The sequence below is a fragment of the Schistocerca americana genome, chromosome X (assembly GCF_021461395.2).
Source record: "Schistocerca americana isolate TAMUIC-IGC-003095 chromosome X, iqSchAmer2.1, whole genome shotgun sequence".
Classification (NCBI taxonomy): Eukaryota; Metazoa; Arthropoda; class Insecta; order Orthoptera; family Acrididae; genus Schistocerca; species Schistocerca americana.
This window is the reverse complement of record NC_060130.1, coordinates 203648583-203667529: the sequence shown is the minus strand read 5'-3', so window position 1 is coordinate 203667529 and position 18947 is coordinate 203648583. Positions and strand designations below refer to the sequence as shown.

General features: G+C 46.4%; 1 protein-coding gene across 1 annotated transcript in view; it reads right to left on the bottom strand.

Annotated features, from left to right (window-relative positions):
• The window catches only part of LOC124555326, a 371889-nt gene that overhangs the window by 187308 nt on the left and 165634 nt on the right, over positions 1-18947 (bottom strand). The window contains exon 2 of the mRNA XM_047129203.1: positions 7940-8084. Coding sequence (XP_046985159.1) covers positions 7940-8084 — 145 coding nt within the window. The remainder of the gene's footprint in view (positions 1-7939; positions 8085-18947) is intronic.

Here is an 18947-nt window from a genome sequence, read left to right as displayed (position 1 = left end):
AAGGGGTGCGAGGGAGAGCTCTGCGACTCGCCTTGCTCTTACCGCGAGACTGCTCGACCAGGGCCTTGTGCGAGGGATCACGCATCCCCACGATAAGGGATTGCATTAAACAGACTACCTAGCGGTTCTATGAAACTTCGCGACAGTCTGACAATCGGCTAGTTTCAAGGCTGGGATGCCAGCAACACAGATGACGGACCACCAGGTGGCCCGACCTGCTTCGGCAGTGAGCCAGGCTCAAAACACACGCGTCAGTGCTCACGTCGCAGAGATCACAAACAAAACAGTTGGGTGAACACAAATACACTTCGAGGAAATGCAGGAACAATTTTATAAACCTTAGCCTGTGCAAAACATACAGTTAGGGTTGTCTTTTAGGAAAAGAGCAGATACCGCTCATTCAGTCGTGTACTTCGTCTGACAGCGTTCGTTACTGTCTCCACCGTACTACTGGCTATTTGATATTGGTTTTCCCCTCTGCTCTCGATTTGGTCTGTGGCTCGTACTCGATCTGTTGACAGCTTTGTGTCGGAAGTTCGTCGCACTTCGTTATCTGCATATCTACATATATACTCCCCTAGCCACCAAGCGGTGTGTGGCGGAGGGCACAATTCGTGACAAAGTCATATTCCCCCCCCGCCCCCCCCCCCCACCCCACCCCCACCCATGGATTCCACTCGCGTATCGCGCGAGGCAAAACAGTACGAGCTCTTATCTCCCTTATCTTTGAATGGTGATCACTGCGCGATTTGAAAGTTGGTGGTAATAATATATGCTCTACATCCTTGGTGAAGATCGGATTTCGGAATTTAGTGAACAGCCCCTTCTGTTTAGCGCGCCATCTATTTGCAAGGGTGTCCCAATTCAAACTTTCTATAAGATTTGTACCGCTCTCGCGATGGCTAAATGTACCAGTCACGAATCTTGCCGCTCTTCTTTGGACCTTCTCAATCTCTTGAATCAGACCCAACTGGTAAGGGTCCCATACAGACGAACAATACTCCAAGACTGGACAAACTAACGTATTGTAAGCAATTTCCTTTGTTGAAGGACTGCATCGCTTCAGAATTCTACCAATAAACCACAATCTAGAGTTCGCCTTACCCGTTACTTGTGTAATCTGATCATTCCATTTGAGATCATTTCGAATAGTCACACCCAGATACTTGACGGACGCTACCGCTTCCAAAGACTGGGCATTTATTTTGTACATTAATGGGGATTTTCGCCTTGTTATACGCAGTAGGTTACACTTACTAATATTGAGAGATAACTGCCAGCCATTACACCAAGCATTTATTTTCTGCAAATCCTCGTTGATTTATTCACAACTTTCACTCCTTTCCTGTAGACTACAGCATCATCGGCATACAGTCTAAGGCCGCTGTCAATACCATCAACAAGATCGTTTATGTATCGTGTAAATTGCTATTGACTTTTTCTCGTTGTGTCGGGTCCGCCGTTCATCTGCCCCATTGCTCGATTCCGGCGTGAGTGAGTCCCGGCCACAGGCGGTCTTTACGCCTCGCGTCGTCACCGTTTCTCGCCTGTTCCTCTGACGTTTGCACCGGATATAGCAGATAGCACGATACTTTGCACGGGAGGTAACACACGACGGCGCAGGAGATCTGTGAAGTATCGCCAGAGTTCCCTCAAGTCAGTACCAGCCGTGGCCTCAAGTCATACCCGACGGTTTCCCACACCGTCACTTCCGGACGTCTCCATAGGTCAACGCCATGATCGTCAACGATGGTCATCCGGAGTAGTGCAGTATGGCGTTTCATTGCCGAACACAATGCGACGTCATTCATCAGTGGCCCGTGCTTTCCACCCATGGCACCATTCCAAACGCAGCCCTTTGTGTCGTGTTGTTAGGGGACGTCCATTAATTGCGCGAGAGGGGAAGGGGTTCGGCAAAATCTCACCGTAGCTCATTTAAAGCGGGCGCGGTGGCAATCACAATCTCTCGTCAATTTTTTAATTCAGAGAACACACATTACTATAATGGATAACATTTTGTTTTATAAAATTAATGCCGCGCCACACAGAAAGTGCCCACCAGTCGTCGTGGCCTCTTTGAAGTGAACTGAATGCTTTACGCGTCTGCATGCCAGATTTGAAGTAAGTGCCGCACAGGTGTGAAATTTCATTTCGGGGGTTCCCCCTGCAGCACTGGCCGAAAACACAGGGTGTCAGTCAGTGAGTCAATCGTGATATTCTGCATCTCACGTAAGGCCGATGTTATTGTGTTCGACACGAATTTGTATCAAAATTTTTAAAATGCCTATGTTAAGCAGCATGTCGACAGAGAGTTGAAACACAAGTGAGAGCAAGAAGCTATTCGTTTGTGGAAGGAAGCTACGCTGAAGTTCACCGACAAAAAATCTCTTAATGATCGTATAAAGAAAGACTGAAAACCTACATAATCGTAAGGTTCAAAGAAAGGTACAACCAATGTTGTCTTTCATCTGCAAAAGCAAGTAAAGTTTCAGGACATTTAATGTAGGTAACGTGTGAATGAAAGGACAGTTTTTTAGGGATCCGTCAAAATGGTTAATACTACGTTCGTGAAGCATTTCTGTCTGTCTGTCCCTGTCTGTCCGTCCCTCCGAATATTGCTCAGGTTTGTTTAAAATAAAATGTCTTTAATCGAATGTTAAAAACACTGTTTAATATACTATGTAAATAAAACCTTTTTTATTAAAGTGTTTTAATCAAATAACGAAATTTCCGTTTTTAGTTGTTTTTACCAGCCTACGCGGCAAACATCTCTAATGAGGGGGCGACGGGGCCCCTCCACATCTCACCATGGGGGCAGGGGGTCCAAAATAGGAGTCCATTACGTGGCAGGCACAGATGCAAAGTGGTTACCATGTGCTTCGTGCACAATACGGCGATCCTGCCTTGTGGTGTTCAGATCGGAACCTTGACACGTATGCCTGCCCTCACGTTCCCATGCATTCCAACAATGAACCACTGTCACATCCGAATTCCTCAAAATCTGTATACTTCTCGATTTGACCAGCTGGCCTAATGGGGACCCTCAATAAGGCCCCTTTGAAACTGTCGAGTACTGATAACGCTGTCTCACACGGGTACGTGGCATCTCCACGTCCTTCGCAGTAATAACTCAACAACTGACGCTGTTCACGCCCTTATATTACTTACCAGACCTGGTAACACCACTGAACAAGGACAACAGTAACGCACGCTGGTGACCGTCCTACTTGTCACAGAGAACTGCAGCTCTAGTACTTTGCTACCTACCGATTGTTTGTACCTTAACGAAAATCAGATTGACATCCGACCGTATCTTCTGGGTCCTTCACTTACTTTTCCGTCAATGCATGTTGCTATTTTTCTGAAGTTAGATATAGATAAACCTCACAAGGGGAGGCAACGATGTTGGGATCACAGATTTACTTCAAACTTTGCACACCTTCATTAAGCCTTTAAAACAAAACGATGTGCAAGTAGTAAGGTGCGCTGCTCTGGCAATTCCGAGAAAACCGCATGAGAAGTTTTATGCGTCTATTATGTACCTGATATATCTGCGCGAAGGGACCGACCGCAAGAAGTCACTGTAGTCAAACAAACGCCGACACGGTAGCTGAGCGTGTTCGGTCAGAGAGCTGGCTACTCTCTGTAATAAAACAATTGAGAAGGGATCAACAACGAACTTCAACGGATGTCATACGACTTCCGCTATGACCGAATACAACGAATAATAAAGAACAAAATGAAAAAATGCAAACAATTAGCATTCGCCGTGGCAAGAAAGTTTAGGGCGAAGCGACGGTTCGAATCCCACCAATACAGAGGGCATGTTGGGTTGCAACAGTGGCGTGTAGGCGAGTTTCATCCTGTTGAAAAACACCCCCTGGAATAATGATCATGAATGGGAGCACAACTGGTCGAATCATCAGACTGACGAACTAATTTGCAGTCAGGGTGCGTGGGATAACCACAACAGTGCTCCTGCTGTCATACTAAATCGCATCCCAGACAATAACACCAGATGTAGGTCCAGTGCGTCTAAACGCAAACAGGTTTGTTGTAGGCCCTCAACTGGCCTCCTAACCAGCACGGGGTAATCACTGGCACCGAGGCAAAAACAACTTTCATAAGAATACACAACAGATTTCCACCGTGCTATCCAATGAGCTCCCGCTTAACACCACTGAAACGCAAATGACTGTGGTTTGGGGTTTTTGGAATGCACGGTACAGGGCGTCTAGCCCGGAGCTGTTCTTAAAGTAACTAATTTGCAACAGTTCGTAGTGTGACAGTGGTGCCAACTGCTGCTCAGATTGCTGACGCAGTACGACACACCAGAGCCATACGACGGTCTTCCCTCTGTCAGTAGTGCCACTTGGCCGTCTGGCGCCCGGTCTTCTTGCGATAGTACACTACTGGCCATTAAAATTGCTACACCAAGAAGAAATGCAGATGATAAACGGGTATTCATTGGACTAATATATTATACTAGAACTGACATGAGATTACATTTTCACGCAATTTGGGTGCATAGATCCTGAGAGATAAGAATCCAGAATAACCACCTCTGGCCGTAATAACGGCCTTGATACGCCTGGGCATTGAGTCAAACAGAGCTTGGATGGGGTGTACAGGTACAGCTGCCCATGCAGCTCCAACGCGATATCACAGTTCATCAAGAGTAGTGACTGGCGTATTGTGACGAGCCAGTTGCTCGGCCACCATTCACCAGACTTTTTCAAATGGTGAGAGATGTGGAGAATGCGCTGGCCAGGGCAGCAGTCGAACATTTTCTGTATCCAGAAAGGCCCGTACAGGACCTTCAACACGCGGTCGTGCATTATCCTGCTGAAATGTAGGGTTTCGCAGGGATCGAATGAAGGGTAGAGCCACGGCTCGTAACACATCCGAAATGTAACGTCCACTGTTCAAAGTGCCGTCACTGCGAACAAGAGGTGACCGAGATGTGTAACCATTGGCACCCCATACCATCATGCCGGGTGATGCGCCAATATGGCAATGATGAATACACGCTTCCAATGTGCGTTCACCAGGATGACGCCAAACACGGATGCGACCATCATGATGCTGTAAACAGAACCTGGATTCATCCGAAAAAATGAAGTTTTGCCATTCGTGCACCCAGTTTCGTCGTTGAGTACACCATCACATGCGCTCCTGTCAGTGATGCAGCGTCAAGGGTAACCGCAGCCATGGTCTCCGAGCTGATAGTCCATGCTGCTGCAAACGTTGTCGAACTGTTCGTGCAGATGGTTGTTGTCTTGCAAACGTCCCCATCTGTTGACTTAGGGATCGAGACGTGGCTGCACGATCCGTTACAGCCATGCGGATAAGATGCCTGTCATCTCGACTGCCAGCGATACGAGGCCGTTAGGATCCAGCACGGCGTTCCTTATTACCCTCCTGAACCCACCGATTCCATATTCTGCTAACAGTCATTGGATCTCGACCAACGCGAGCAGCAATGTCGCGATACGATAAACCGCAATCTCGATATAGGCTACAATCCGACCTTTACCAAAGTTGGAAACGTGATAGTACGCATTTCTCCTCCTTACGCGAGCCATCACAACAACGCTTCACCAGGCAGCGCCGGTCAACTGCTATTTGTGTATGAGAAATCGGTTGGAAACTTTCATCATGTCAGCACGTTGTAGGTGTCGCCACCGGCGCCAACCTTGTGTGAATGCTCTGAAAAGCTAATCATTTCCATATCACAGCATCTGCTTCCTGTCGGTTAAATTTCGCGTCTGTAGCACGTGAACTTCGTGGTGCAGCAATTTTAATGGCCAGTAGTGTACATTCTCGTGACCACCGCTGCGAAAGATTATGCACAGTGGCAACGTTCGTACCAAGTCTTTCTGCAATATCGCAGAAAGAACATTCAGCTTTCCGTATCTCTGTAAGATGCCTCGTTCAAACTCAGTGAGGTGCTGATAATGGCGTCTTTGTCACCTTAAAGGCATTTTTAACTAACATTAACTCACTACGTCCTGCCTCAAAGGTAATTATCAGTCACGACTACTACAGCGTATATTTAAATCAAATCTGATTTGCATCCTTCTAGTGGCCCTACCAGCGCCATTCTAATGTGACTAGGGCGAGATTTGAATAGACATCATCTTTTAGATGTAGAAACACGGATACCATCTTTCGTTTATGTCGCACCACTCCATCTGGGTGTATCGATTTTTTTCAATCAGTGTAGAAAACAGAGAAGCTAATATCAATGACTTCCTTTCTTATTTACCGTACGAATTTTGGAAGATCGCAGAGAATGCAAATAACACGCAGATCTTTGGAAATATGCTAAGAATACTTACGCTAAATACACTTTAATCGCCTGAAAATCGTGTATAACAATCACCGTCGTACGAAGTAAACATATATAAGATAATATAACCGCATAAAATACAGTAATCTGTCTGTACACTTGATATATTAAAGTCCCCATCCGCGTTTTTCTGTCTGTTCGTGAAGACTAATGTGAAGAACAACCGTAGGGATTTTGATACTGTTTTCAACGTTGAATAGACTGATTTACGAGGAAGGTTTTGTGTATATAATTTGTAAGTATTTCATACCAGTTGGCTCATATACGATAATTTAAAGTCCTCCACCGTCTTTTTCAATTTGTATGTCAAGACTAATCTCAGAAATTACTGTGAGGATTCAGAATACGTTTTTCACTGATAGGCAGTCTGATTCACGACGAATAATTTATTACCACCATCCCAGACAAGTCGTCGTGTCGTATATACTTCGTGCTACCCCTTCGAAGCCGAGGTGGATCGCTAATACAGTACTAGAAGAACTAGAAAAGAAATACTTGACAGCTGAACACAATGTTACTTATTTAATGACCGAGCGAGGTGGTGCAGTGGTTAGCAGACTGGACTCGCATTCGGGAGGACGACGGTCCAATCCCGTCTCCGCCATCCTGATTTAGGTTTTCTGTGATTTCCCTAAATCGTTTCAGGCAAATGCCGGGATGGTTCCTTTGAAAGGGCACGGCCGATTTCCTTCCCAATACTTCCCTAACCCGAGCTTGCGCTCCGTCTCTAATGACCTCGTTGTCGACGGGACGTTAAACACTAACCACCACCACCACCACTTACTTAATTAGAGACATAGGGTTGTGTGAGGGAGGAGACCAGAAAGCGAGATGTTCGGTCTCATCGGATTAGGGAACGAAATCGGCCGTGCCCTTTCAAAGGAACCATCGGCATTTGCCTGGAGCGATTTAGGGAAATCACGGAAAACCTAAATCAGGATAGCCGGACGTGGGATTGAACCGTTTCCTCCTGAATGCGAGTCCAGTGTGCTAACCACTGTGCATTTAATTAGATATGAACATATTTTTGTTTCCAAAGAATCATCTTAATATCCAAGTTCAATATTGCGTTTTAAGGACTAGAATGTCAGTTTTAAGATACAAGTTATTCTTATTTTTTCCGTTATATTCAAAATTGAAGTATTTCATTGTTTTGTTTTACTTGCTGGAGAGAGGTCTACTAATACCGACTTAAGGAGAATATATACTTTGAAGAGCAAAGATTTTATCTTTGTTCTAAGAAACGACGAAATTTTAGTTTCAAAGTAAAAATGAAAAAACAACAGAAAAGAATAAAAGAACATATTTAAAAAAATTCCTGGTACTGCCATTGATTTTTTTCGTGGTGGGGTTACTAGGGAGAGGTGTATTTAGCACTTGAGGAACTGCTTGAGTGGGAAGTATAGGTTTCCAGGTCTGGGAAGTCGACAACGACAGGTAGAGCATGTAAATGACGCCGCAAGGCAGACGGTGACACGGTTGCCGCTCAGCACCGTATAGCTGAGCTAGTATACCCATGGGTGTCCGCTTCGGGGTGAGGTGTTGTCCGAAAATGAATCATGACTGAGTCCGCGCAGCCGTGTTTACCTGTGACGGTTTTTGAGGCGCTGTCGGCGCTCCCAGGCGGCCACGGAGGTGAGCACAGCGCGCAGGATCTCCGCGTCGTTCTGCTCGTCGGCGGCCTCCTGCGCAGCCGTCGCCCACGGCGATCCACCGCACTCCGCCTCGAGAGCTGCAACACGCAATACGCCAGTCGTAATCTCCGCGTCGTAGTCGCTACTGTGCAATCTTGCGCAACAATATACACTACTGGATATTAAAATTGCTACACCACGAAGATGACGTGCTACAGACGCGAAATTTAACCGACAGGACGAAGATTCTGTGATTTGCAAATGATTAGCTTTTCAGAGCAACGTGCTAACATGAGGAAACTTTCCAACCGATTTCACATACACAAACTGCAGTTGACCGGCGTTGCCTGGTGAAGCGTTGTTGTGATGTCCCGTGTAAGGAGGAGAAATGCGTACCATCACGTTTCCGACTTTGATAAAGGTCGGATTGTTGCCTATCGCGATTGCGCGTATCGCCACATTGCAGCTCGCGTTGGTCGAGGTCCAATGACTGTTAGCAGAATATGGAACCGGTGGGTTCAGGAGGGTAATACAGAACGCCGTGCAAGATCGTAATGGCCTCGTATCACTGGCAGTCGAGATGACAGGCATCTTATCTGCATGGGTGTAACGGATCGAGCAGCCATGTCTCGATCCCTGAGTCAACAGATGGGGACGTTTGCAAGACAACAACCATCTGCACGAACAGTTCGACGACCTTTGTAGTAGCCTGGACTATCAGCTCGGTGACCGTAGCTGCGGTTACCCTTGACGCTGCATCACAGACAGGAGCGCCTGCGATAGTGTACTCAACGACGAACCTGGGTGCACGCATGGCAAAACGTCATTTTTTCGGATGAATCCAGGTTCTGTTTACAGCATCATGATGGTCGCATCCGTGTTTGTCGACATCGCGGTGAACGCACATTGGAAGCATGTATTCGTCATCGCCATACTGGCGTATCACCTGGCGCGATGGTATGGGGTGCCATTGGTTACCTCTTGTTCACATGGACGGAACTTTGAACAGTGGACGTTACATTTCAGATGTGTTACGACCCGTGGCTCTACCCTTCATTCGATCCCTGCGAAACCCTACATTTCAGCAGGATAATGCACGACCGCATGTACGGGCCTTTCTGGATACAGAAAACGTTCGACTGCTGCCCTGGCCAGCGCATTTTCCATATCTCTCACCATTTGAAAACGTCTGGTCAATGGTGGCCGAGCAACTGGCTTGTCACAATACGCCAGTCACTACTCTTGATGAACTGTGGTACCGTGTTGAAGCATGGGCAGCTGTACCTGTACACGCCATGCAGGCTCTGTTTAACTCAATGCCCAGGCGTATCAAGGCCGTTATTACGGCAGAGGTACTGATTTCTCAGGATCTATGCACCCAAATTGGGTGAAAATGTAATCACATGTTAGTTCTAGTATAATATAGTTGTCCAATGAATACCCGTTTATCATCTGCATTTCTCTTGGCGTAGCAATTTTAATCGCCAGTAGTGTACAAGAATCCGTACAGATTCAGGATCTCCAGCGTGTGGGTTCTTCTGGACGAAATTTATGCTCACAGTTCTTACCCTCGTTTCTCTTCTACGTCTATATATATGGACTCCGCAAGCCACCTTATGATGTGAGGGGGAGCAGGGCTACCACACTCTCTCTCTCTCTCTCTCTCTCTCTCTCTCGCTCTCTCTCTCTCTCTCTTTCTCCTCCCGCCGCCTTTCCCAAATGACCATGGGTACTATTACTGTTGGTAAATCTCTGAATGGGCTCTAATCTAATTTATCTGATTTTCTAGCCCTCAACATTTTGCAAGATCAATACGGGAGGAAGCAATACATTGTTCCACTCATCAAGAAATGTATGCTCTCGCTCTTTCAGTTGTCAAACATGGTATTTCTAGGTTTCCATAATCCCCATTACTCACTGTCAACCCAATTACCCATGGCTCACTCATTTACCCTTTCAGACACCACGTAGAATTTCCTGATCCCAAACATTTCGTTACTAAAAATTCCCCTCCTACAATGTCCAATATAATCAATTAACTTTAAACAGAATACGAAGCGAACTACTGTAGTCAGTTTCGACCTGGAAGACTGGTAAATATTTACCCTTATTATATATTATTTGAAGCCAAAAAGAGGCGCATTACTGTTCATAATATAATTGACATACAAAGTTCCAATTAAGGAAATGGAAAGCCAATATGAAAGTTGCTAACTTTTTATATTAGCGGTTAAATTCCGTTAAACTCTTAACATTTTTATAGATTAAGTACAACATTCTAGAAACTACCAAGCTGCCCCTATTGAAATCCAATCACATTGGTAAACAGTACCCAGAGTCGCAATTCCCATTCCAATGTAACATCTGCATTTTATCACACCCAACGCGGTACCAGGCACGGATCGAACGCGAACGGAAGGGTTATAGAGTATATGACACTCCACCTCCACCAAAAAAAATCTTCGCAAACGCATTTGTATTTTTACATAATTCAGTTTTCAAATTTACCAGTGACTTTCAGAAAAGATAGTAGTATCAAAGCTAATACTCTAAAGAATAGCAAGGAGTTCTAGAAACTTCCAATTATACTGAACCCAGGAAACTTCTCAGTTGCAAGGACTTGCTCACATAGCTGGAATTGCAAAAAATGGCTCTGAGCACTATGCGATTTAACTTCTGAGGTCATCAGTCGCCTAGAACTTAGAACTCATTAAGCCTAACTAACCTAAGGACATCACACACATCCATGCCCGAGGCAGGATTCGAACCTGCGACCATAGCGGGCGCTCGGCTCCAGACCTGGAACTGGAGACTTACTGGCTGCAAAGAATATACCATCTAGGAAAAGGTTCCCATTCACAGACTCACTGTAACCGCCGTCAGCAACAAATCTGTCAGTTCTGAGTGGACAGGCTGGAATGGCAAACCACAGGAAGTTGAGTGGAGCAAGAGAGTCTCCACAACGAAAAGAATATCAGAAAGGTCGACTTCCCAAACGTAGGTGGAAACATACGAAATAAATAGCATTACCATAATTTACACACTCACACAGTCATAGTCTATAGACTCGTATTCACAATCGAAGTGCTAAGCGACATACTAATAGTGGTCAGTGCAAACTACGATTTTATATTGTGTAAATTGTGCAGGCGTTGAAGTTGTTCGAATTTTGTTGTTGTTATACTAGGGGACCTAAAAAAGTATTAATATGTGACACATTATTATGGCAGACCAAGTAACTTATATGAAATGCTGCACTACATTTCAAAATGACACGAACACATGACACTATTTTTCAATAGAGTCACCAAGTCTATGTAAACAACGGTCAGAACGTTCTACCAACAGTTCAACTCCTTGAGGATAGAAATCCGCTCCTTGGTCAAGGAGGCCATTCGAGAACCACTGCGCGAACGTCCTCATTGAAGCAAAACCTGCGACTGCTACGAATCAGTTCCTCAGCTGTTTGGAAATTGTCGTCTGTGATTAATGTCGATGGCCTGCTTTCCGAATAAACACCACCTATGACTGTGCGGCCTTGGTCAAGTTGTTGTCACCATTTCACTACGGCTGGACGCGACTTTACGAAATGGTTCAAATAGATCTGAGCACTATGGGACTTAACATCTAAGGTCATCAGTCACCTAGAACTTAGAACTACTTAAACCTAACTAACCTAAGAACGTCACACACATCAATGCCCTTGGCAGGATTCGACCCTGCGACCGTAGCAGACGCGCGGTACCAGACTGAAGCGCCTACAACTTCTCGGCCACCCCGGCCGGCGCGCGACTTTACATTTGGTCCACATATCGCCAGAATTTCACGGTGAATCTGTGTGCAATGTAGACGGTTTGCTCACAAGGATCATACTGTCCCGCGTACTTCAACTTTGTAGTATGTTTCCAGCTACTGCCCACACTGTATTACACCTGTTATCCGTACCGCAGCAGTGCTGTCGCTGCACGAAACCCAGAACATGACAACGCACCACTCTTGCTACGCAGTGGCCTTACCGTGGGACGACATGTGTAACCTACTTTATGAAGTTTGCGCCACATTAACTTCTCAAATTTTCGGACGAGTGCTTACTAAATGGTGTATTTCTCTGAATCACAACTGCTTCGAAGTTATGCTAAAACGAGGTACTAAACGCTGTTATTGTTAATATGGTTATAATAAAACATCTTACACACATCAAATAAAGGTTTTGCATCATGTCGGTTCCGAGAGTTCCGGAACCTGTACAGAAAATTGGAATAGAGATCAACGTAGACATCATTTCCGCCCTTTTTATTGCTCATGAAAACCACACATTGCATGTTGTACCACCATACAGCGAGACCTTCAGAGGTGGTGGTCCAGATTACTGTACACACCGGTGCCTCTAATACCCAGTACCACGTCCACTTGCACTGATGCGTGCCTGTATTTGTCGTGGCTTACTAGCCACAAGTTCATCAAGGCACTGTTGGTCCAGATTGTCCCACTCCTCAATATTCGCCGTAGATCCCTCAGAGTGGTTGGTAGGTCGCGTCGTCCGTAAACAGCCGTTTTCAATCTATCCCAGGCATGTTCGATAGTGTTCATGTCTGGAGAACATGCTGGCCACACTAGTCGAACGATGTCGTTATCCTGAAGGAAGTCATTCACAAGATGTGCATGACGGGGGCGCGAATTGTCGTCCATGAAGACGAATGCCCCGCCATTATGCTGCCGATATGGATGCTCTATCGGAGGATGGCATTCACACATCGTACAGCCGTTACGGCGCCTTCCATTACCACCAGCGGCGTACGTCGGCCCCACATAATGCCACCCCAAAACTGCAGGGAATGTGAACCTTGCTGCACTTGCTGGACTGTGTGTCTAAGGCGTTCGGCCTGTTCGGGTTGCCTCCAAACACGTCTCCGACGATTGTCTGGTTGGAGGCATATGCGACACTCATCGCTGAAGAGAACGAGATGCCAGTGCTGAGCGGTCCATTCGGAATGTTGTTGGGCCCATCTGTACCGCGCTGTATGGTGTCGTGGTTGCAAAGATGGACCTCGCCATGAACGTCGGGAGCGAAGTTGCCACTCAACCTATTGCGAACAGTTTGAGTCGTAACACGACGTCCTGCGGCTGCACGAAAAGCATTGTTCAACATGGTGGCGTTGCTGTTTAGGGTTCCTCCGAGCTATAATCCGTAGCGGTCATCCACTGCAGTAGTAGCCCTTGGGCGGCCTGGGCGAGGCATGTCATCAACAGTTCCTATCTCTGTGTATCTCTTCCATGTCCGAACAACATCGCTTTGGTTCTCTCCGAGAGGCCTGGACACTTCCCTTGTTGAGAGCCTTCCTGGCAGACAACACGATCTGTTTGCCTCCTTTCTGGTGGAATGACTGGGACAGTCAAAAGGACTGTGTCTGTGATACAATACCCACAGTCAACGTCTATGCCGGCCGTTGGTGGCCGAGCGGTTCTAGGCGCTTAAGTCTGGAACCGCGCGACTGCTACGGTCGCAGGTTCGAATCCTGCCTCGGGCATGGATGTGTGTGATGTCCTTAGGTTAGTTAGGTTTAAGTAGTTTTGAGTTCTAGGGGACTGATGACCTGAGATGTTAAGTCCCATAGTGCTCAGAGCCATTTGAACCATCCAACGTCTATCTTCAGGAGTTGTGGGAATTGGGTGATGCAAAACTTGTTTTGGAGCGTGTACGTATTTTATTGATATTACTAAAATCGTAAGCATATCTGGCACGTTAAAAGTGGACATGATGGCAATTAGTTGAGGTGATTGCAATCATTTTGAGGGTGGAGGGGAGGCAGTAACAAACTGTGGCCCCCTTCAGAATCAAACTCTGTACCTGCGAACTAAATCCACCACACAAAAAGCCTGAAAGGACTGCTCCCATCCACAGACACTTTTCTATCCCGCGTGGTAGGCGGCACGTGGTTAGGAACGGGAAAAGGTAATAGAAGTCGGTACTGCAAGAAAATTGTTTACTGGTGCCAAAACATCGTGATAAACGATTACATAAGTTTGTACGTAGGTGCGATGGTGAAGCGAAGTGTCCTGGCTGGCTGCACCTGATCAAATGGGGTGACGCAGTCGCGGAGTTCGTAGACCTCGACAGCACCGGCTAGATACCGCTGTCGTCGGTGTGTCTCGTAGTGACAACCTAGCAGAGCGGACCTACGTTGTGGCATCGTAGCTATCGATACCACAGACACACCAGTCCAAGCTAAGAATTCCTTACGACTAAACCCCATAACAGATATGTGACCCCTTTTTGTCACAACTGCCTTCCAAAATATACATCTCTTTTAGCGATTCCATAGCCTTCATCAAATTAGCTGGCAGCCCCTGCATGGCACGGCGACAAAGTCCCAGAATCACTTCCACTTCATTCTTTCTCATCTAGGTATCTTCGCCTAATACCACTCCTGCGTTCCCATGTGCATTATATTTAATCCTACAACACCAAATCGATATTAGGAAGACAGCTAGATGCTTTCCTATCACTTCATCTGACAAATTACCTCATTCAGCTTCCCAAATCGACTCCCCATCCTACTCCTCATTCCGTTTTCGTGCTTTTGACCTCATTTCATTTGCTCATCTACCTGCAGCCGGTTATCAAGCCTCCAGACATAACCCTGCAGCTGAAGTATAGAAACACTGACATCATCCGGTTTAATCGAAGCCACAAGGCCCACATATCAAAACAATTATCACACAGTGGTTTATAAGCACCCATGTTCCATTAACGAATGTAACTCAAGAATGTCTTAAAAACTTAATATAATAAACAGTACAGTCTGCCTCATTTTATAGTGATTCGCAAATATGATTTTCTCTCTCTACTGCGTGATAATCCAACTAATGTGAGAGTAGTCCACAGACCACTGCTGAGAACAGTGATACCTTACCGAAGGAGTGTTTTTTGTTTGTGCCTCAATGGTCGGGTACAAGTCTTTCAATTCGACTGCACTTCGACGACTTGCGTGTCCATCATTAACCCCAGTTATCCAATCGGGGAAAGGGGACCTACAGTTTAATGTAGAATCCAAAACACGTATCGTTCCTGGCGACTCCTCATATCGTTGAGAGATGAAGGCTAAATTAAAATTAAAACTGAAAGTTTCCGTGGTCCGCCTGGGATTCGATCCCACGACTTCTCGATGTACAGGTACGCACTTTATCGCTAGACAACCAAGCCCGTCACCGAAAGGACGAAAACGTTGCATTAGAGTTTTAAGAGGGGCATTCAATAAATAATGCAACACATTTGTTTCCTTGGCCAATTTAGGTTGAAAAAATGCGGATTTTTTGTGAGACATCATGGAATATTCCCTCATCAGCTCCTATAGTTTCATGAAGTTCCTACAGGCGGCGGCGCTAGACGTAACCTTCAAAATGGCGTCTCTAACGGTGATACTTTCCAAGCAGACAGTTGTCATTAAGTTTTTTGGCGGGAAATCAGGGCATCGTATATGTTCATAGGCGCTTGCAGAATGTCTATGGAGACCTGGCATAGAACAAAAGCATGGTCAATTGTTATGCGAGGTGTCTGTCATCATTGGAACAAGGTCGCGCAACCTATAAGATATCACGTGTGTCGGCCAGCCGCACATAACTGTGACTACTACAACGTTGCAACGTGCGGACACTCTCATTTGAGATGATGGGTAACAATCAACCACCTTGCTGCTTAACAGGACATCTCAGTTGGTGGTGCCGACACACCCGTCCGCCAGTTGGAGTACTCAAGAGTGTGTGCCCGCTGGGTTTCCTACACGCCTAATAGAAGACCATAATGAGCAGCGAAGGACCATCTGTGCGGAATTGCTTGCGCATTGCGAGACTGATCGTGACAATTTTTTGTCGAATATCGTCACAGGCGATGAAGCATAGGTCCATCACATCGAACCGGAAACAAAACGCTAATCCATGGAGTGGCGATATACTACCTCTCCGCCGAACAAAAGGTTAAAAGTCAGTAACATCATGACGATGGCCTTGTGGGACTCTGATGTCCTCCCTCATGGTGCAACGATCAATTTTGAAGTGTACTGTGCTACCCTGAGGAAACTGAAGACACAACTTCAGCGTGTTCGTTGCCACAAAAGTGCAAACGAACTTCTTTTCGATAATAACTGTGGTGTCACCGCCAGACACCACACTTGCTAGGTGGTAGCCGTTAGTATACGTCAGACACGCGTGTCGCCACTATCAGTGATTGCAGACCGAGCGCCGCCACACGGCAGGTCTAGTCTAGGGAGACTCCCCAGCACTCGCCCCAGTTGTACAGCCGACTTTGCTAGCGATGGTTCACTGTCTACAAACGCTCTCATTTCATTTACCGAGACGACAGTTTAGCATAGCCTTCAGCTACATCATTTGCTACGACCTAGCAAGGTGCCATGTTCAGTTACTATTCTGAACAGATAATATTGTGAATCATGTACCGCCAAGAGCGACGTTCATCATTAATGGATTAAAGTTAAGTATCAAACGCTTTCTGAATTCTCATTCCTTGTCATGTTCCAGACCTCACGTCAGTATAGTTCTTCTCTCCTCACGCCAGCCTGCATGAGCTAAGACACGTGCATTTCGGCCTCCACTAGTAACACGGTGTTGGCTCTTCTGCCAACACAAAAATAACACAAGGCCTCACACTAGTCTACGCGCCCGAGAGGAGCTCACAAAAGTTTCTTGGACCGTTCTTCCTCATCCACCGTACCACCCAGATCTCGCACATTCCGACTTCATTTGTTTGGCCCAATGAAGTTTGCACTCCGCAGGAAGCAGTACGTGGACGATGCGGAGGTTATTGATGCAGGAAGACATTGGCTCCGACGTCGATTGGTCCGTTCCATCGACAACGAGGACAACGAAGGCAGACACAAGCTGGTATTGGGTAGAGATAGGGAGGGAAATTGGGTGTGTCTTTTCCAGCGGGGTCACTTTCGCATGGCACAGTGGAAAATGGGAGGATAGTCGTATGCTCGATATTTTTTCCCATGTTCACTCTACTGAGCCACTAAGATCATGTACAAGGAAGACTTCGTGGTTATATGGTAATAGAAACATGAGAGGCCGGCGAGCAGACAGCGAAGTGTGGAACTGGTGGCGGCTCGTTCCTGGCGCTCGTGTGGGCTGGCATGACGCTTTCTGCTTTCTGCACGGCTTCCCGACACTGGAGAGAGCCGCCGCTCATATCTGCCACATCTTCTTCGTCTTGCGTCACACGATGACGGCCAGACAACCTTACTACATCCATACGCACAGCAAGTTGCAGAGGTCTTCAGCTTTCATTCCAATGAAAGTCAGTTTCCTCGCAGCTGTATTTTTTTAAATTTCATTTTCATGTTTATCTCATCAGTGTGCAGTCAATTTTATAATACTGCTCATCTTCAGGTACCTGCTATGCATGCTTTATGAATCGAACGCCTTAAGTATCGTAATTGTCGTTCCATTAAGCGAGGCGCCTTTATCCTCGTCAGTGCTGAGTTTAGATTTAGTGAATGAGAAGTTTATACCGGTGGTCATTGTATTGTTGAGGACTAAATAAGACTAAAAAACTAATTTTTTTTAAGAAAACTGGTGTGATTCAACTAAATTTGAGGACAAGTTCTAAGCGAATATTATTTATGTTACAAATAACTATAAGAAAATAACGTGGAGGGACTCGTACACAAAAGCGTATAGGCCGACCTCGTCTATTGAATGACAGAGACCGCCGACAGTTGAAGAGGGTCGTAATGGGTAACAGGCAAACATCTGTCCAGACCATCACAAAGGAATTCCAAACTGCATCAGGATCCACTGCAAATACTATGACAGTTCGGCGGGAGGTGAGAAAATTTGGATTTCATGGTCGAAGATTGCTCATAAGCCACATATCATGCCGGCAAACGCCAAACGACGCCTCGTTCGGTGTAAGGAGCGTAAACATTGGACGATTGAACAGTGGAATAACGTTGTGTGGAGTGACGAATCATGGTACACAATGTGGTGATCCGATGTAAGGGTGTGGGTATGGCGAATGCACGGTGAACGCCATCGGCCAGCGTGTGTAGTGCCAACAGTAAACTTCGGAGGCGGTGGTGTTATGGTGTGGTCATGCTTTTCATGGAGAGGGCTTGCACCCCTTGTTTTTTTTTGCGTGGCACTATCACAGCACGGGCCTACACTGATGTTTTAAGCGCCTGCTTGCTTCCCACTGTTGAAGAGAAATTCGGAGATCGCGATTGCATCTTCAACACGATCGAGCACCTGTTCACGGCCTGTGGCGGAGTGGTTACACGACAATAACATCCCTGTAATGTTTTGGAACGCCGACTTCGTGCCAGGCCTCATCGACCGACATCGATGCCTCTCCGCAGTGCAGCACTCCGTGAAGAAACCTTCCAGCACCTGATTGAACGTATGCCTGCGAGAGTGGAAGCTGTCATCAAGGCCAAGGGTGGACCAACACCATTACCGATGGAGGATGCCACGAACGTGTAAGTCATTTTCAGCCAGGTGTCCGGATACTTCTGATCACATGTGTATCTCTGTCTTCTCTGCCCAGTCTGAGTTTGGTTGTGTTGTTTGGGGAAGGAGACCAGACAGCGAGGTCATCGGTCTCATCGGATTAGGGAAGGACGCGGAAGGAAGTCGGCCGTGCCCTCTCAAAGGAACCATCCCAGCATTTGGCGGGAGCGATTTAGGGAAATCACGGAAAACCTTAATGAGGATGGGAGGACGCGGGATTGAACCGTCGTCCTCCCGAATGCGAGTCCAGGTGCTAGCCACGCCCAGTCTGAACTTAACGAGTTCGCTCTGACTACCTTGCCAAGAAGCGGTCATTGTATATACTTCCTCCCAGTACAGCATCAAGAGCTACGTGTTACCAAGCATGTGCCGTACCTTCCTTCAGCTACCTCCCTCGCTCATTTCATTGACAGTTTTAAGAAATATATCTAAAAATG